General features: G+C 33.3%; 2 protein-coding genes across 2 annotated transcripts in view; both read left to right on the top strand.

The window, feature by feature from the left end:
- LOC136969432 (patched domain-containing protein 3-like) overlaps positions 1–21,320 on the top strand; it is a 330,862-nt gene that overhangs the window by 221,128 nt on the left and 88,414 nt on the right. The window lies entirely within an intron of this gene.
- The window catches only part of LOC136969476 (TGF-beta receptor type-1-like), an 80,058-nt gene that overhangs the window by 52,798 nt on the left and 5,940 nt on the right, over positions 1–21,320 (top strand). Inside the window, exons 5-8 of the mRNA XM_067263648.1 lie at positions 1,349–1,579; positions 11,814–11,981; positions 12,476–12,757; positions 20,111–20,241. Of these exons, the coding sequence (XP_067119749.1) occupies positions 1,349–1,579; positions 11,814–11,981; positions 12,476–12,757; positions 20,111–20,241 (812 nt within the window). The remainder of the gene's footprint in view (positions 1–1,348; positions 1,580–11,813; positions 11,982–12,475; positions 12,758–20,110; positions 20,242–21,320) is intronic.

The raw sequence follows: 21,320 nt of genomic DNA, 5'->3' as shown, positions 1-21,320 counted from the left end.
CTATTATAGCACATCAAATTTGGACTATTATTTTGACTAACTCCAGTTTTTTTTCCCAAGAAAATGACAAACTATCATCTAGACTCTAGATCAGTGATGAGGAAATTTTTCTGGACCACAAGGGAACTTCTTCAGGTAGTCTTCTGGTCAGTTTTTCTCATGGAGTTGCAAGTTTTGTTGCAAAGCACTAATGTAATTGCCAGTATATTAGGTTCTAAAATAATACATGCTGATGACATGTGCACTAGTAATACAAAATTTATTGTCAATTTTTTACTGGTCAAGTTTAGTTTAAATGTTTTTCATCACAAATATCAGCTTAATTAAGGTTGCAAAATGACATGAGACAGAAAACAAGAAAATAAAATTGTTACTGAAGTCCCAAGTGTACTGTACATATTGGGAATTGTCAGGCTGTGGGTTGCTCATGATTACTCTAGGTGATAGCTTAATGCCTCCACCTTATACAATGTAGTACTATGTACAGGTGTGTGTCCTTGATTAACATCATTACTCCTTTGATGCTACCACATATATCATCACATTAATCAAATACAGTGGTATCTGTATACTCAACCGAACAATCACAACCTGCTAGAACAAATTTTGATTAATAACAAATATTTTTATTTTAATTTTGTCATCCATAAGAAAAGTTTTCTATGATAAAAATTGCAACTAATTTAAAAATAAAATGAAACCTTAGAGCTGCTTACCTTCATTAGACAAAGTTATACTCAATCCAGTTTGTTTTTTCACTTAAATCATGCAGACACAATCATGTTGGTGACACACACAGATTTATTTGTTGTTATTTGTTGATTTTTAACAATTTCTTCCTGAAATTTCTTTTTGTCAATAGCTTTTGGGTGTCCTGTACATTTTGTATCCTTTAGTTCAAAATTTCCCAAACAAAACTTCGAAAACCACATTTGACATGTCCAACATTTAGCAGCATCATCCCCATACACTAAGAGTGCTTTTTACTTTTTGTATAGTGCTATATCTTTTACAAAACTTAAAAAGCATTTATAATATTAGTCACCCCTCAAATAAGATTACCCCTTGAGAAAACCAGTTTTACTTTAAGGTTTTATTGTGTGTGTGTAAGCATACTTTACATTACCATATGTTTACAAGGTTTTACTTGAACTATTTGTAATAATTGTTGAAGCTTTCTGAAACATCTTTTATAATGTTGTTTAAAGTCGTTTGTTTTTTTGTACCGTTTGTTATTGATAGGAAGTTTTTCTACTTTTTATTGATATCTTTAAATATGATTTATAAATTTCTTCCAATTACTTCATATTTAAAATTGAATGATTATTACTATTATTTTTTTTATTAGGTTTGCCGCTACTTGTTCAACGTAGCATAGCACGGCAAATTCAGTTAATTGAGATAATTGGCAAAGGAAGATATGGTGAAGTCTGGAAAGGTCGTTGGAGAGGAGAAGCTGTTGCAGTAAAAATATTTTCATCTAGAGATGAAAGATCGTGGTTCAGAGAAGTTGAAATTTATCAGACTGTCATGTTAAGACATGATAATATTTTAGGATTTATTGCTGCTGATAACAAAGGTAAGAAAACATTATAAAATTATCATCAAAATTTTTAAGCTAAGAAATTCTATTGATTTTCATTTATCTCTGTTAATCTGTTGATATCTGAAATTGATTTTTCTCGTGTGCGTATAACATATATAAAGGTGATAGGAGGCATTACTCATAGGTATATCCTCGAAGGGGATGAAAAGAAATGAGAAGGAGTTAGTTTAAGAAAAAGTTGCTTTGGCAGAGGCCGAAAGGGGGTGAAGAGTTTGAAAAGAAGTGATAAGAGGAAGGGGAGGTCATGAGCCGCACCGAGTGTTTATTTAAAAAGCAATTATGTACATATTTACAAAACATGGACATTTTCCATGCGTACAGAAACTGCGGCTAACATTTGCCGAGTTGAGAAAATTATGATAATATTAATGAATAATATAATAAAAAAGTATACATAAAGACGCAGAGTGTGAGTCTGCGAAGAAATTAAATCGCGGGTCGAGTAATACAAAGAGAAAAAAAAGAAAAAAAAAAAAAGAAAAAGAAAAATAAGATTAATACCAGTAACATAAAATAAAATGCATGCAAAATTTACAGTAAATATAAGGACACGTGACATTAGAGAGCTCGTAACAGTAGATGAGTACTAACAGAAATAAAGTGTAAACAGAATAAACGCGAGAAGTGCTAGGAGTTTAAACGTAAGTCCAGAGCTTTTGTGGCTTCGATAAAAGCCATGAGTTCCTTATAAGTGTTCTTATTGTGTACTAGTTCACTGAGTTCACATGGCCAGTTATGGCCTTCCTGTATGACCGTCCTGAATAGGTTATACCTCAGATGGTCGAACTTGCTGCACTTGAATATTAGATGTTCGTTGTCTTGAACAGAAGTGTTGTCGCACTGGCAGTGGGGGGTGTCACTGTGGCCGAACCGGTGTAGATATCCTTGGAAGTTGCCATGATTGGTGAACAGCTGGCTGGTGATAAAGTTAACTGTGACGTAGTTTAGTTTTAGTCTGTTATGGATGTTCGGAAAAAAGCTGTAGGTGGTTCTGCCTGTATTACCTTCATCCCACAGGCGTTGCCAGATGCCAAAGGCCGTGTCTTGAATTAGGTGTTTTGTTGCTATTAAAGGAATGTCATCGTAGGCGAGTATAGATGAGTTGGAGGCCCCCTCTTTTGCAAGGCGGTCTGCTTCTTCATTTCCTATGACGCCGGCGTGGGATCGGGTCCATAGGAAAATGACCCTGTTGTTGCATTTGATCAATTCTTGGATGATGAGCCTCTGGAGATTGCCGCCACTTTTGTTGGTGTTGAGGCTAAGGAGAGCAGCACGACTATCAGAGCAGATGACAATGCGGCTGTTCCTGAGGTTGCGGGAGGTGTTGACGTACTGAAGGGCTCTGTAGATTGCATAAAGCTCGGCTTGCATTATAGTGCAGTGGCCGGCAAGGTGGAAGCTTTCACGGTGGATAAATGTATTGTTGTGGGTAGAGTAGTGGGCCAGGCCGGCTCCCACACCGTCCTTGGACCTAGAACCGTCAGTATAGACGATTTGAGTGGAGAAGGACGTGCCGAGGTCGTTGTTGATGTAGATGATGGGCTGCTTGGCCGGGTGAAGAGGTGATGGATAAAAAGTTTTAGTTCGGGTTTTACAATTTAGGTTAAAGAGCGAGTCCATATCAAGGTTTGGCAAGAGGCCAATGCGGAGGTAGTTGATGAAATCTTTCTTTTTTTGAGTGGTCATGTTGAGGTGGGTTAACCTCCACAAAGCCATGATGGCTTGGGCCCTGAGGAAGAGCGGAGGGAGACCAGTAATAACTTGCAGCGATGCCGTTGGTGATGTCCTATAAGCACCGGATATGCGAAGTAAGCAGATTCGTTGGACTTTGTCAAGGGCGCGTTTGATATGAGCCCGGGAAGCAGCTGTTCCCCAGATCGGCGCTGCCATACAGGATAATAGGCTCTATGGCCTGCTTGTAAATGTGGATTAGGTTGTTAACATTAAGCCCCCAGTTTTTACCAGCTAGATAGCACAAAAGGTTCGCTAATTTGGCCGCTTTACTGCAGACATGGTCAATGTGATAATTCCATTTGAGGCCTTGATCTAGAATTAAGCCGAGATACTTTAGTTCGTTCGTGTGCTTGATTTTTATGCCGTTTATCTTTAAGGAGGGGGGTTTCTGTAGCTGGCGCCCCCGTGACATTAGCATACAGATTGACTTGTCTGTATTGATTGTAAGCTTGTTGTTGTCGCTCCAAGTGTGAATGACGTTTAAAAGTTTGTTAGCTTCCTCCTGAAGCTTTTCACTATTTCTGCCCGAGAGCATCAGAAGGGTGTCATCCGCATAGCCCTGAAGGACCCAGGGCACGCTGATGTTGCTTGGATTGATTCGAAGAAGCTCGTCATACATAATGTTCCATAGCCCTGGGCCCGACCTAGAGCCCTGCGGGCAGCCGCGCGTCATATTTTGTATAATCGGTGGGTCTAGGTCATAACTTCCTACAGACCTGTTGTTGAGATAGTCTTTCAGGATGTTATAAAGGTTGCTAGGGCATTTGTGCCGCTTGAGAGAGCTTAGAAGAGATGGCCACCAGAGTGAATTAAAAGCATTACTGTAATCAATAGAAACCATGAGCACATGGTGATTGATGTCCCAGGCCTTAGCGATGAATTGCATGGCATGATGTAGGGCGTGGTAGGTGGACTTTTTTGGGACGAAGCCGAACTGGTTATTATGGAGGAGGTTATTGCAGTAGAGGTAGTGGTTAATACGGTTGATTATGAGCCCGTCTAGGGCTTTGCCCAAGACTGGTAAAAGACTAATCGGCCTAAAGTCGGTCGCCTTATCTGGTGTTGCTTTGCCGACTTTAGGGATGAACTTGATTGCAGCGTTTTTCCAGGAGGTGGGGAATTGTTGGTTTTCAAGGCATTTGTTGTAAGTGTAAACAAAGGCGATAGGAACTGCTTCGTATGCCTTTTTAGCCATGAGGGGTGTAATCCCATCAACACCTGAGGCCTTCTTGTTGCGCATGGTGAAAATTGCTGCACGGACTTCGGCAAAAGTGAAAGGGACATCGTTGTTAGAGTTTGGATGAGTTAAGACACTATTCCTGATGCTAGTTTGAGTGTAGTTGTCTTTGCTGGAATCATCCAAAGGAAAATGTGTGTCGAGAAGGTGTTTATAGGCTTCTGAAAGCTCTGATGTAAATGTACCATCCTCCCTTTTGATATTAACAGGGATACTTGTAGCTTTTCTTGGCTTAAGCACCGTGTGATAGGGATCACTCCATGCGCTCTTATTGCCAATCTCGCTGCAGTACTTTTTCCATGCCTGCGTCCTCGCTGTGTTAATTTCGGTTTTATAGATGCGAAACTCTTCAAGGTAATTTGTCTTTTTGATCTCTTTGAGCGTTGGGTTGTTTTCTCTTTTAAAAAGCCTATAAAGGCGCCTGACATTGCGTCTTCGTCTATTAAGCGTGTTGTTCCACCATGGTGCATTACTATGATTTATCTCTTTTATGGTGGTAGAGTAGTGGTAAGAGTTCAATATAGAAGTGGTTAAATGGTCGGCTAGCTCCTCAACGTTGGTAATGTCCGAGAGGATCCCCTGAATTGGGGTTGCCCAGAACTGCTTGAAGAGATCTTGAAAAGTGGTCCAGTTAGTCTTCCTGATTGTGATGTTGTTATTGATATTTATAGGGTTGCTGGTTTTAATGTAAGTCTTAATGTACCTATGGTCACTCAAGCTATTTTCTTCCAGAGTGCTACAATAGGTGACGAGCTTGTGGGCCTTGTCATTAGCTAGGCACAGATCGACCCAACTTTTCCCACGAGTGCAGAAGAAGGTCGGGAGTGGGCTGGTATTGCAGGAAACAATTTGGTTCCTTGACATATACTCGCAAATAGAAAAACCGCGGGGGTCTTCTTCTGGGCTGTGCCAGACTGGGGATTTTGCATTGAAATCCCCAGAAGTAACCCAGGGGAAAGCACTAATTTTGGGGTGTATGTACTGCATTTCATCAATCAGATGGTGTATGTCATCGTTTGGTGAACAGTAGACTGATGAGAGATAAAGGCGGTTATTGCCGTGAGTAAGCAGAACGGTAGTGATGTGATCGGTGCTGAGGTCTGGGCAGAAGTTGGCTATGATGTTTTTGCTGCAAATGAGTATTCCCGCTTTGATAGTGCTACAGAAGTTCTGAGGGGGGTGAACTCTCCATTTCCCAAACCGGACAATTGAGTTGTTGACAAGGTAGGGTTCCTGTATGAGAACGATGTCGGCTTTATGATCGTCCACCATTTTTTTAACGAACGAAGAAGCGGCCTTGGACCTCTGAGTGTTGATGGTGAGGAGTGTGAGACGGAAGTTGCACATAGCAGTTGAATGCATGCTTGGGCTACCGGTATGAGTCAGGGTGTTGATAGAAGGCTGAGTTTTAATGTTGGTTTGATTACACCCCATAATCAGTTTGTTGAATTCGTTGCGTTTTTATTTTTTGTAGAATAGTGCAATCCTGACTAAAAGCGTTATGATTTGCTGGAACCCTTTTGTTTGCAGTTACTTCTTTGTTGTAATTGTTGCAGTTAGTGCAGCAAGGGGTGCTGTGTCTCTTTGTGCACTCGTTGAATTTGTGCGACTTGGCACAGTGGCTACATCGAGTTAGTTCTTGGCAGTCCTTTGCTAGGTGATTAAAGCCGCAGCAGCGGTAGCATCTGGTGACCGGGATAAAGTCATCGGCCCGCACCGTGGCCCAAGACAACGAGAGGTGACGGTTATTTATGATAAGGCTACGTATTGCTGGAGTAACCGATAACACCATGTGTCTGCAGTTTTCTTTTGTACGTCCCTTATTGAACACCGTACTAATGCGGCATTGTTGAGTGAAACTTTCTAAGGTGTGGCCCATCCATATGTTGTTTTGTTTATATAGAGTCTGTATTAGATATTGCTCTTCGACCGAATTTGGGACGTTTAAGAGAATGATTCGGGGTCTACGGCCCTCTGTAACATGGCATTTAACTTTTTCTTTAATTGAAGGGATGCCTTCTATAGCTTCCCTAAGTGTTTCTCCATCTTTATTATTTTGAACCCTTATACAGATCCCTTGGTTTTTAACTTTGTAAACTCGTTTGATGCTAATCCCCAACTCGTGTGGTTGGATGGCTTCTTTCAGAGTGTTGATTAATTTATCCGGGTTTTCGTTTGTATCTTGGTCTTCTGCTTTGGGGTACACCAAAACAGCGTGTGTCCCCCCACTGCCTTCCTGCTGTATCTTAGAAGATAGAGATCTAGTAATTGTTTTAGTGGTGTTACTTTGCTTAGCTCCTGAGCTGACGATATCTGCGTAGGTTTTGGAGACAGTAGCTGGTGTTAAAATTTGAGAAGTTTTGGATCTCAGTTCTTTGAGCATTCCATACATCTGATGAATAGCTGCGAACATTCGTGCAGCTCGTTTCCTGACTTCAGCCCTTTCGTGTTTTCGCACAGCGGAGTTGGTGGACTCTGGGACAAGCTCCATGATCCTCCCTAGACTAACATTAGCTTCCTTGAGAATATCTTCATCAGAATCCCAGGTACAGGGTGTGTCTTCTTCATTTTCACTATCTGCCGATGTACTGGCGGGTGGTTGAGAAGAACAGTCCCCCAGCGACTCGAGGATAACCTTCGGGTCCTCCATTGAAGATGCGAATAAGAATAGACCCCGAAAAAACAATAAAACAGAGGAAACGCCGATTAGCTGAGCCCGCCGACTTGAATAGCTACGCCGATAAGCTGAGCCCCGCCGACAAGATTAGCTACGCCGAACGGCTACAAGAAAAGCCAAACGGCGAATGACGTCCGGTGACGAGAAAAAAAAAAAAAAAGAAAAAATAAAATAAAATAAAAAATAAAGCAAAACAAAAATCGGCAGCAGTGAGTCCTCAGTCCACAGTAGCCGTTCAGCTGACACAACCGTCAGCTAGAACGAAATAAAACCCGCTGAATCCTGTCGATCACAGAATTTTGTGCCCAGCCAAAGGGAGGAAAAAGTCCAAGACGATAGTTTGCGAGAGATGACACCGCACTTGTAGGTATCCAAAATAACACAGTTGCGCCAAACGGCTCGGTAGACTCCGATAGGCTAAGCAGTAGGCCGTTAAAGTAAACCGACCCGAACAAAACCGCGACAATAACATTAAACAGGAAGACAACCGTTGGGCTTCAGCGTAAAAAATACGCAAAAAGAGCGAAAACTGAAGCCTCGTAAACCTAGTCGCCGAACGGCTATGACGCGTCAACCAGCTACGGCGACCACGTGGTGACTTACAGTCCTTTGTTAACGGTACTATTTTTGTACTTTAATATCTCGGTAACGGATTGACGGAAATAGATCGAATTTTCAGGCATTAAATATAATCGTTAAGGCTATATGAAACCGACAAAATAACAGTCCGGAGGCACACGTGAGGCCCGACCAAAGTCGAAAACTTCGGACGCACGTAACTTCTAAACCGCTCGGCCGATTTAAAAACATTTAACACTCACAGTTTCCTCGTTCCGCGCTCTTTCCAACAATGTATAAAACTCCTATTAAAGCACAGAATATCCAGAGAAAATACGATCGATAAGCGGAGCACAAATCTCAATGCTTGCAACAATCGCAAGGCAGTCCCTCACCACAGTATAACATATAGTGAGATATTTTACTGTTTTGTCAATGTGTTCTGAAAATCTGTGTTTATCAATGGTGAAGGGAGGTGGAAGCATATTCCAAGTAGAGAGAAGCATTTGAGAATGGTTTTTTTTTTTTTTTAATAATTCATTTAATTTAAAATAAAATATTAACTTCTATACTGATTTCAAATGAAAATATAAAGTTGAAAAACCTGTTAGTTACATGTAGCCATTTTTAAATATAGGCACTGTTAAACAACAAAGAACTATTAAATTACCAAAAAAATTTACAGTGCTATTTATAAGATTATATTTGATTTAAATTTAAATATCCAAAAGTATTTATTTTTCTTCTATTGAAGGTTTTTTATAAATGAAAGTAATAAATTCAAATTTGATAACAAAAATATTGAAATTGTAATTGATTTTAATTAGTACAACACATTTTTGTTCTTCAACACAAAATAATCGCCACCATTATGTATCACAAGATGTTATCAGCAGATAAAAAAGGGAAATATAATTGTAATGATTTATATTTATTTCAAATTTTAAAATAAAATTAAGAAAGTAGAGAGCAATACAAATAACATATCACATAAGATAACATATCATATCATATTAGCAATATAATATATCAATTTTCTATTTAGTCAAAAATTTAAGTCTGTTTAAAATGATTTGAATGTTTATCACAAAGATAATACAGTAGCCCCCCCAGAATTTTTAGTACTCTGTTATATCACACTTGTCTACTGACAAGTGCGATATAACAGAGTACTAAAAATTCGGGGCTTTTACTAAAATGATTATACATACTATGGAATCTCTATCCTCTATTCTTTCATCAGTAAATATTTCTGATATAAAATAAGCTGATTTTCTCAATACTGAATTTTATTCATGGTTATATTGTATTAACTGACATTTACGTAAACCTCGATACCACGAACATCTGTTTATCATTATCGTTTCTTTAACAATGACATTTAAACACAAGTACACTGTCGATATAAAAACAAATTGTCAGTTGAGATTTTATTATACGGTACTATATTTCACAATAAATTGCTTATTAAAAATTCACGTAAATTATATTTTTCAATAAAAATTATAAATACAGTAATTGAAAATTTAAAAAATAAATATTTAACATATAATAGAACATCAAAACCTATAAAATTACAGAGTAAAAATTCTCTAAAAAGTAAAATAATGTTACTACTATATAAATATTTCAGAACTCTCCCTTTAGAAATAAAGAAATCTTTTCTTTATACATTATGTGATGAACTGGAAATTTCACACCTTTATGCAAATTGACAGTATTGTCTTAATTCATATAAAGTGTAAAATTTCCAATTCACAGAAACTTGTAAATGAGGTTAAAACCAATAAACAACTTTTTAATATTAAAAAGAAACATAAATTATAATTGATCTATCTGTCCATCTGTTTTGCTTATTTAGATCTTGACTAATTTATTGTTTTACCTGCAGTGGTAGTTTCAAGGACAATGATAGGAATAAAATACCATATTTCATTGCAAAAAGAAATTCAATGAAAATTGATAATTCAAAATTTATTGACTCCAGTGCTTGTAAAATTTGAAGATCAAAAAAGCGTGATATATCCGAATCTGTGATGTAATTAGGGGCTACTATAGTATGTTTGATATTTATATATAACATCCATATGATCAGAGGCGTAGCTACCGTGGAGCAGTTGGAGCAAACTGCTCCAGGTGCATGAATCATGAGAGTGCCAAGTTAGAAAGGGCGAAATAAAAACTTGTAAAAACATTTGTAAAAAATTTTGGATTTAATAATTAATCAATTAACGATTAGATTTGAATCCGTTCGACAATTATGTACACTTTTCAAGTGCTTATCGCCTGCATATCTTGTCGCCTCATCTGATAAAAATATTCTGGAACAATCAGAATTGTTACAATCGGCATATCCCTTCGACATTTGCCTAGTTTTGGATCTCAATTGCTTTGATTTAAAATGTGTTGGACTATGAACTCTAAGTTGAGTTTTAAAATAAAGCCTAGTGTTTATTTTAAAACTCAACTTAGAGTTCATAGTTTAACAAATTACCAAACACTGTTTCAAAGAAGAGATTAAAATGTGTTTTTATAGTCAGGCAAAAGAAATTACTTCTATAAGCGAAATTGCTGAACTACTTTTATTTCACACCGCAGCCTCAAATAGGTTCTCTGACATTATTGCAACATGCCTCATTTTTTTAACTTTACGGGCGATCACAACAGCAAAACAAAGTTTTTAGAACTAAAATTAATTAAAACTTATTTAAGAATCAGCATATCACTACACTGTCTTAACTCTGGTTACTATATCCAGGGACGGATCTACATAGGGACTAATGGGGCTTAAGACCTGGGTCCCCAAGTGTCAAGGACCCACAAAAATTGAATTATCATTGTAAATTTTTAATACTTTTTCATTAACAATGAACATTTATCGTATAGTAAAAAATAGATAATGATAATTTATAGTATTATTTGTATTAACAAAAAATGGGTTCCCATTGGACTTCAATAAGCCCTAGACCTCGAAAAATCTAAATCCGCCCCTAACTATATCAACTGAGAAAAACAATAGCTTGTCAACTTGATCTGAAGAAAGTGATTGATCGATTCGCAAACGAAAAAGCGAGGAAACAATTTTGAAGTTTTCTTATGTATTATTATGTATTTCTTATGAAACTAAACTTGCTTACATTTTGTCAATACAGTTTATATAATATGTAGTAAATATTATTAGATACTCTGTACTTAAAGAATTATATTTTGTTTTATTATTATATTTATACTAGATGAGCCCGACGTTGTTAGGCAAAAACTAATGAAAGCAAAGATTAAGATTATTAGATTATAGGCGATCTTACTCATTTTCACTGGGTGCAAGAATTATGTCCCCCTCTTCCAAGACTAATTAGAACATTTTTAGATGGGTCTAAAAATATGTTTGATTTTTCGCAAAAATGCAAAATACTGCATATAAAATAGTACAGTAGAAGCTCAGTTCTTCAGGGTAATCCTTAACCGATTTCGAAAAATTTCTTCTTAATGTGCTTTGGTATGGCTCACCCTAACTGTGTACCAAATTTCAGCTTTCAGCTTCTGTTTGGGCTCTGCACTTATTATTATCAACCCATCTCAATTATATCATAAAATTTATTAAATTGAATATCTTACTGTTGAAATGTCTTGAATCTCAAATAAATCGTTATTAAGTAAGGTTTTAAATCAAAATAATTAGATATGTTTTTAAATTAATTGTTCAAAATAAATTTCGCGAGCCTCCGAGGAACAAGGGGGCGCACCGATTATACTTGCTCCAGGGCGTTGAATATGTAGCTACGCCACTGCATATGATATTATGTTATGTGTATGTTAGATGTTACATAGCATATTAAAAATACACATGTTGCACATAACATGAAAATTTACTGCAACAAAATTACAACCACATAGTATAACTCATAAATAGTTGAAAGTTTATTTGCTAGTATTAAAATAAATAAAGTATAATAAATAATTATTTTTATTTGAATTGATAAAAAACTATAAAATTATTTTAGATAATGGTACTTGGACTCAGTTATGGCTAGTCACTGATTATCATGAAAATGGATCCTTATTTGATTATTTAAAAAGAACTACAGTAGACAGTGCTGGAATGTGTAAAATGGCTTATTCCATAGCCAATGGATTAGCTCACTTGCACATTGAAATTTTAGGAACTCAAGGTAAAAAAATTATTTTTAAGATTTTATAAATATTCAAAATCCTCAATTTTAAAATTTTGAAATCTATACTTTTATACATTTATCAGTTAAAAATTGAATAGTGTATAAAGGAATTCAAGAATCATAATAAAAGTTAATTAATTATTAAGAGATACTTGTAACACTCATTATACTTATTATAAGCATCTCTTGGTAAATTTTTAATAATCAAATATGTAATATTTACATGCTTGATTATTAAATTACACTTCTAATAGTAATAATAAAACAAATTATTGATATTATGTGAAGACTAGAAATATTCAAAAATATAAATTTTTATAAACTAAAATATATTTGAAATTTTACTGATATTTGTATAGAATTTGTTGAGTATATCATTATTTTTGGTTTAACAAAATTTCTCCTATAATTTTTGCAATTTGAAGTGAAATATTAATAGAAAATGTAAAAAAATAATTAAAGTTAACTTTCTTTCATTTTTCTATATTTAGGTAAACCAGCCATTGCACATCGTGATTTAAAAAGTAAAAATATTTTAGTCAAAAGCAATGGAACATGTGCTATTGCTGATTTAGGACTAGCAGTTCGATATGACTCAGTCACATATTCAGTAGATATTCCACCCAATACAAGAGTTGGTACAAAACGGTATTTAGCTCCTGAAGTACTTGATGAGACTATCAATACCAATCAATTTGATTCATTTAAACGTGCTGATATATATGCCTTTGGTTTAGTACTTTGGGAAATTGCTCGACGATGCAATGTTGGAGGTCAGTACATTTTTCTATTAAATAAATACTTTTTATTTGATATTATATATGAATGAAATAATGCATATTATTGTATATATTATGGAAATAATTTATAATATCAGTTTTATTGACATTGCATCAAACTGTGTAAACCACAATCTTATTTAATACAATAAAAGCTTGATATTGTGGACTTTGCATTATTATGAATGGCTGATGTTTGACCAAAAGTATTGGAATTTTATAAGAAAACTCATCTGCTGTAACAGACTCCTTTATAACAGATTTTTGCTATTACAGCCTATTTTTCAGGTCCTGCAGACCACCATCTTCTCTTATTGTAGATTTTTTAGTTGCAATTTTATTTTGCAATAGTTGTCATTTTATTTACTTCATTTGAAAAAAATAAACACAAAAATTATATAAAATTCAATTTTTAAATGTAGATTTCCGCATTACATTTAGTTTTTGTTCATTTTCTGATTGACTAGTTTTGTACAGTTTTGGTTTCATTTTCTCTATGAATGACGAGTCTTGGATTTGTTGTATTGTCACATATGGGAATTTTGTACTCTCCAGGGGTTGTGTGTGTGTGTGTTGGTAGGATTCTTTCCATTTCTAAGTAATGTGAAAATAGTTGGAAAACATCTGTATGGAATATGGAGGTCATTGAGACAGGCTATTTGGTTGAAAATAACAGATAAGGATTGATGGTATGGCACAACCAGACAATATTTCCATGTTCTGTCCTTCCTTGCATCCTGGTCACTCTGCAATATGAAATGAGTCTTAACTTTAAGATCAATATTCCTAACAAGGTGGTCGGAAAATGGGCATATGCTATGTTGTGTTTATTAATTCTGTTTCAGTATCTTTTGTACATACACAATACGTGAGTACACTCACTTGATAGGTCACTGTTTTAAAGTGGTTTGATAAGGACTTAGTGATACAATGGCTCCACAAAAAGGTCATTATTGAAACAGGGTATAGAACATGTTGTGGCATGGGAAAGCCACTGCTGCCCTCTGTTTGCACTTTAGATGAGAATTTGGATCATTTACTCCAACATGCCACTCTTCTCAGGACTCTCACTCTTCTTTCCAACAAGAGCCAACGCAGTAGAGATATGAGGGCCCTGAAAATTTTTAAAGCTACATTAAAGGATAATTGTGTCAATTACAAGCTTGAGAAACCTGTTTCCAGAGCATGGCAAACCTGTTATGATTTTTCACTGTGAGCCAATATGTATCCAATGAAAGTTACTTATTTCAACAATGTAACAGTGTTCAATCTTTGAATTCTAACAGTTAAAGTTTATATTCCATTGTACATTGTAATTCCTTGAACTTGATTTAGAACTTGATTGTTCCTGAGGAAGGCTTTTGACATAGGCCAAAAACATTTGAACTGCATTTTTTTTATCTTGCTGGATTGGATATAAGTTTACTGAAACATACATTGTTACTGTCCAGTTTAAGAATTTGTTGTATAGTAATGGACTTTTATTCTTCAGTCTTGTTATAGTCCATTATATTGAGCTTTTACTTTAATTATTTAATAAGTTACAGTATATTATTAAATTCTATGAACAGCTTTGTACTTTAAAGTGAATAACCAAACTATAGTAATTTGCTTTAAAACACATTGTCATTGTGAATATTTATTTAGATATTTTGTTAAAAGTTTTAAGCTTTAATTATAAATAATTATTGAAAATTAACTTTTCATTCATTATTTTTTTTTTAACTTTAGGTAAACCAGCTATTGCACATCATGAAGTAAATCATGATGTGCAGTTGTGCATTGGCTATATAAATCTCAAAATATACCTTTATTTTTATTTAAGTTTAAAGCTTTTGATTAACATTTCAAAAAAATTTCTCAATTTCACAATGTTATTATTTAAAAAATTTATATCTTAATAAATCTTCTTGAATTATTAATATATAAGAAATTATAGCATTGTAAAAGTAGTATCTGAAATATATATAATCAACAAGATGCAGAAAAAAAATTATTGTAAATATTACAAACTACAAAAAATACACACAGAAAATTTACAAAAAAAAATTCTCAATAGAGAGAAAATATTAAGATATCTTTTATCTTGTCTTTTCTACACATCTCAGGAAATAATAGTCTCACAGTGGAGTTTACCTTTCTTTATACTTTCTCTATCAAATGCAAAATAAAAAAAATTTTCAGTATATAAGATATTACAAATAAAGTGAACCAGTTATAAAACTTGGGGGAATAACTAATGTTGGGGGGATCAGACTAATTATAGCTGAAAAAAAAGTGTCATGAATTGAAAAATTGGTGAGTATGTGTTGGAGATCCCCAGATTATGATGTCCTAAGGGGGTTTCTCACTAAAGTTCACTGATACTGGAGATCAAAAATGGTGACACTAGAAAGTACATGAAAATCTAAATAATAATAACTTCAGGATAATTTTTGATAATGTTTGCCATTGTCATAGTTAAATAAAGTTATCATAAATATGTAAGTCTGGAAAGACAGGCATGTAGTGCTCAAATCACACCCCAGGAATTATAGTGTGGGCAAACAGACATCCAGTGCTGTATTACAAGGTTTCTTCATGCAGAGGTTTCAAATATTTTCAAAGCCCAAAATTTTTCCAGAACATAAGTTTTACAAACAAAATTTTCCCAAAATTATTACAAGTTTGCACACAAAATAAAACATTTTATGAAAAATTAATAACTACTACTACATAGTTTTGAAATATTACAATTAAACTACACAACTACTTTAGTTGTTTCCAAGAAATGGCAGGTCTTCCCATTTTATTATATAGTTTGTCAATGACCTACAAGACCTATGTATTGTAGACCTTCAAGTGAAAACTAGAAGAAAACCTAGTAAAATGGTATTTTTTCTCCATTAAGTCTGTCCAAGGATTACTTTAAAAGATACAAAGCTTTATGAACTGAAGGGCCATTCTAAGCTATAAAAACTTCATGAAAGAGACTGTCATACTTAATATTGCAGTTGAGTATGTGGTAGCCTATCACTTGTTCAACTGATTCTATATAAGTGTGTACATATTAAGAAGGCTCCATAAATTTTGTCTTAGAGACAAAAGATAAGATATAAAAAGAACAGTTAATTAACTAATTGAATTACTAAAGTTGTGTTCCTTAAATAGGTTTGATTTTACTTAAACTATCTTCATAACAGTGAATAATAAATATAAAAAAGCAAGTAAAAAGTTCAGTTACCCTAAAAACACTAGTTTTCCAAATAGTAAAATACCTGCATTACATCTAAAGAAATATAAGGGTCATCTTGTCATGTCCGGACTAAAATTAATTCATTGTAATGAAATAGAAATTCTTAAAAATTCAAGAAACTCTGAGAAAAAACAAAGACTAAAGCAAATTTTAGAAGAGGACAGTTTCCACTCTTGGTCCTCTCTGTAGATGTTCTTAACACATATGCACCATGTACAAGATGTGTATTATATTACTAATGAGAAATTTTTAATTTGTATTTCATATAAAGAGATTTGTTTTATTTTCTCATGTAAAGAAGTGCATCTTCTCATTTGCCTTCCCCCTCCGTAGTCATCATGTTGGCTGGCAAACCCAGTTTCCAAAGATGGCAAGGTGATGTGATGGGAGCATTTTTTGAGTAAAAGGGAATTAGCTATAATTTCTTTGAGGGTAGAATGTTGCAGTATTAACTTTATCTAAAATAAGATTACAAATTTATTTTGTAGTACAGCAAAAGCATGCATATCCACCTATAAATGAAAAATTTTCAGGTTTCTTTTGAAACATTGATTCTGGATTTCCCAGTCATTTTCTATTCTTAAGTTTGATATTTATTAACTAATAAATGTATCACATTCATAATGTAAATTGTTAAATTTTCTAAACTAAACTAAACTTCATAAAGTGTTCAAAAGAATCATATCAGAATCTGGAGTGTTTTGCATAATCAGAATTGGGAGAAATTTTGGTATCATCCCATCACTATATATGACCTCAGTTGATCTAGCAAAACTGTTAATCCAACAAGACTTTGGAACTAAGTATATTGAAAAATTGGCAGTCAACTGCAATATAAAAATGAACAAAAATTTACAAATTACATCGTGTTTGAATATTGAAATATTCAAAGAAACTGAATTACTAATTTTGTAGTAGTATTTGGAATTTATTTTATGTATATGAGCATTTATTTAGTTAAATAGCTTGTATTTATTTTATGTTTATCTATGATTAATATTTTTTAGTATTTTAGTATCATCACTAGATCAAATATTAAGAACTGTAAAGCTACTAGAAAAATGTTTAAGTACTTTTATATATAATTACAGATAGATAATGTGATGGCTTTGGCAAAAGATTGGTTTTAACATATAAGTTGTGTGTATATGTAATTAAATTACTTTAAAAAAATTGTGTATGCATGTGTTTGTGTATATGCATTTAGCACTACTCTACAAAGTTATTTTGAAACAATGCTATTACATCTCAAACACTATTAAAAATAAGAAAAATGATGAAAATCCAAAATTTATTAGCATGGACACTCATAATCAGTGACTATCTCCTCTTTAATCAATTAAAGAATTTTATTTATTTGCTTACATCTAATCATTTTCCATTTCCAATCATCCAATGCACTCTTTTGTTAGTCTAAACTTTATATGACTGCATTTTTATTTCATATTTCTTAAATTGATTATAACCATAACAAATAGAGATTTTCTCAACATAATCATCTGATACTGAAAATTATTTTGCAATGCAACTCAAAGATACAAGTAATACATGTGAAGAACTAGTTGTCTGATTCCTCCTTCCAGATATAGGCTACTATCAACATTAATTTTAAACAGTTTTAATCTGCATTTAATTAATAACAACTGAAATATGATAATGGAACTGATAATATTGGTCTACATCAAAATGTACTTTAACTATAGTTTTCAATTCGCTGAATCTAATCATAGAACTTAGCTCGTATTGTTCATTTATGCTACGTAATTGTTTTTTATGGGATGTTTTTTATCTAATTTTTCATCATTCTAAAGTTCTAGTGCACGATTTTACGTCAGTAAAGTTATTTAAAGCTACTTTCTGATGTAAAAAAATGACATTCAATAGTTTTTTACTTTTTTCAATTAATAGATTTTTTTTATATATATGTTTAATTAAGTCAGGGATCACAAATCGCAATAAAAATGAATAAATTTGCAAAATATTTACAAATATACGAATCGCTAGTATTCACCCTACTTTAGAGTTGTCTTATTCCGAGGGTTATATCTAAAAGTCCCAGGAAAGACAAAACCAGCTGTTCTCAAGGTCATTAAGTTGTAAACAAAGCTGAGTCAGAGATGTCACATTTCGCAGAAAGGCGAGACAAAGGACAATAAAGGGTTTTGAAAAGGAGGTGTGGGAGTCTTTTAGAGGAGTGGTTTGCGATTTTTTTAGGCGACAGATGTGAAAATTATGATGAACTTGTAAACAATCATCTACAAAAGTATCAGCAGATGGGTTGCAATATGTCCCTTAACATTCACTTTCTTCTTCTCTCATCTTGATTTTTTCCTGCCAATTGCAGTGAAGTAAGTGACAAACATGGCGAACGATTCCACCAAGACATATCCGCAATGGAAAAAAGATACCAGGGCCGATGTGATACATCAATGTTGCTGGAACTTGAAAAGAGATACCCCTTACAAAAGACAAGTGAAAAAGAAGACAAATTCTTGATTAAAAAATGTTATATTTTGGTATTATTTCTTAATTCTTAATTTCATGTAAAAAGTTACAAAAACTAAATAAATTAATGTTTTTTTTTTTTAATAAATAGTTTGAGGTTCTTTGACATTTTACTTTAATTTATAGTATTTCATATTTGTGATATTTTGAAACCAAGAGCTAATTTTAAAATTTTACTTGTATATTTGTATTCAGTGACCCAAAATTAGTATAAAAACATAGCATTTATTTAAAAGGCACACAAAAAGTTCAATTTTGTAAACCAGTGTAATTTATGATGGCATATCCAAAGTACATATACAAAGTACAGAATACCATTTAGTATATGAAAGAAAATATTTTATACTGCAATAGTTATATAAACATTACAGACATTATTTTGTTGTTCAAATAATGATTTTTTTAATAATAGTTTTATGAAAGAAATATCTAATTGAATGTCTAGCTTCATTACTAATATAATTTTGAAATATTACTAAAAAGGGAATACTAACAAAGTATGGTGCTTTATTACATAATAGATCTTTTCAAAAGAAATTTTCTGGAATAAGTTTATTTTGTAAACACTAATTTCATGCTGTAACAATTATATGAAAGAATAGAAAGGTTTGAAAAAGAAAAGGAATCATTTTGAGAAGATATAGGAAAGAGTAAAGAAGTTTAGTTTTAAGAAATACAGTAAATCCCCAATTATCTGAGATAATGTAGACTGATGTTACCTCAGTCAGATAAAATGGGTGGCTACTACTGTTTTGGATTAAAAATTACAGATATAAAAGATTTATATGATACATCACTTTAAGTTTGTTTTTATATCTTAGCAAATTTGATTATATATATGAATAACATTTTTTACATTATTTATTATATATCTAATGCATACGATAGTTTTAAGAATGAAAATATGTATTATTGTACTTACAGTTTAATATGAATGATTTGTCTGACATTGAAGTTAAATGATAAAAGATAACAGAAATAAATAGTTTTGTAATACATATTATCATTTTAAACTTTTTAAAGAATTAGCAGGATAAGAAAAGTAATATACAGTAGAGAGTCGTTAATCGGAATGAATTGGGGACTGGGGTTGTTCAGATTAGTGATTTGTTCCGATTATGTACAAAAAAATACATTAACCTGTCTGATGTTCAAATTTTTCTTTGTTGCGTGTCACTTTGTGTTGAATTTTTCTCCGTTACGTGTTGCTTCATGTTGAATTTTTCTCCGTTACGTGTCGCTTCGTGTTAAATTTTCATCGATTTTAAGCCTAAAAAAATTTTTATATTAATAATCGAGGCTCGATGTATCGTTAAAAATTATTTCTTCATTTTGTACAAACAAAATAAATATATTGAAGAATATAAAAACATGAAAATTATACTTTAGAAGTAAATCTAGTATCAAAAACGTTTGATTCAGTACGACACAGTCCGAATGAAAATCGTTCCGATTAACTACTCTCTACTGTATTTACTTATGGGTTCATCTTAGGTAATGCAGTATGTTAGTCAATCAGGGTTCTACTGTAATTGTTATAATTCTATACAACTTTGAATGTTGTACTGTGTCATTGAATTTAAATCTTATTAAATTTTAAAATTTAGGAATTTTTGAAGATTATCAACTTCCTTACTATGACATGGTGCCTTCTGATCCCAGTATAGAAGAGATGAAAAAAGTGGTATGCGTTGATAGGCAAAGACCACCTATACCAAACAGATGGCAATCATATGAGGTATACTAAGATAAATTTATTATGTTTCATTTTAAATTTTTAAAGAAATAAAATATAAATTATGATTATGTAGCAAATCCAATTTTTAATAACAAATATTAGTAATATCAATTTCAATAAATAACATTTAAATAAGTTGTTTGAATTCATAATAAAAGTTTATTATCTTAATTAAATTTTGATGCATGATTTCTTCTTGCACCCACGCACATCATAATGGTAAGAAAAGCAGAATCATTTATAATTTGTAAGAAAACTTTTTACTAGTGTAGATACTAATTTTACTTGTTGAGCTATGTTCAACAATTAAAATTAGTATTTACACTAATAGACATCTCAATATGTATGGAAACATCATTCTACTCAAAATGTGCAGGCAATAAATTTACACACACTGCACTCTTAGCTGTCACTCAGCTACACGTGCATAAATTTTCACTGCTTTACACTATGTACTGTACAATTACCCATGTGCATATGAATGGTGATATAAAATCTTGTGCTGTCTCTGTGTTCAAAACTCAAACAAGAAGAAGAAAGAAGTCAGGACTTCTGATACATGAGCAGATCCTCCAAAAAATTGCAATGACTGTATGACAAATTTCTATGGAATTGTGTTCAAACAAATCTGCTGTCAGAACATTCTTTAGATACTACAAGAAAACTGTTCTACACCAACTGGACACAGCAACAGTAGACTGCCAACAACTATTGCCAGGGGAGATAAAATTTTGTATCATGTCATGAAATACTGACCTGGTACATACATGGCAGCAACAAAATTCTGGAGTGGATGCATAGACAATCCTGTTACTCAACAAACTGCTAGCAACAGACTACATGACACAAGCTGTGACTCAAACAAGAATAATCTGAAGTTCATATTAATGTCATTTCAGCATACAAAGTAGTTTTTATGGCCAGGGACCTTCTGCCTATATAGAAACTAAATAGTAACAAGTAATTTGGTATGATGAGTTGTCTTTCCTAATCCTATACAAAAATATTGGGTGTAGTCATCAGACAGTCCAATGAAAGACTTGTCCAAAACTGAAAGCAAGAAGTCAAGTTTCCAGCCA

Source organism: Centruroides vittatus, unplaced genomic scaffold (genome assembly GCF_030686945.1).
Source record: "Centruroides vittatus isolate TY-2023 unplaced genomic scaffold, ASM3068694v2 contig_1035, whole genome shotgun sequence".
In the NCBI taxonomy this organism is placed as follows: domain Eukaryota; kingdom Metazoa; phylum Arthropoda; class Arachnida; order Scorpiones; family Buthidae; genus Centruroides; species Centruroides vittatus.
The sequence above is the reverse complement of the archived record's forward strand: the minus strand, read 5'-3'. Positions and strand labels throughout refer to the sequence as shown.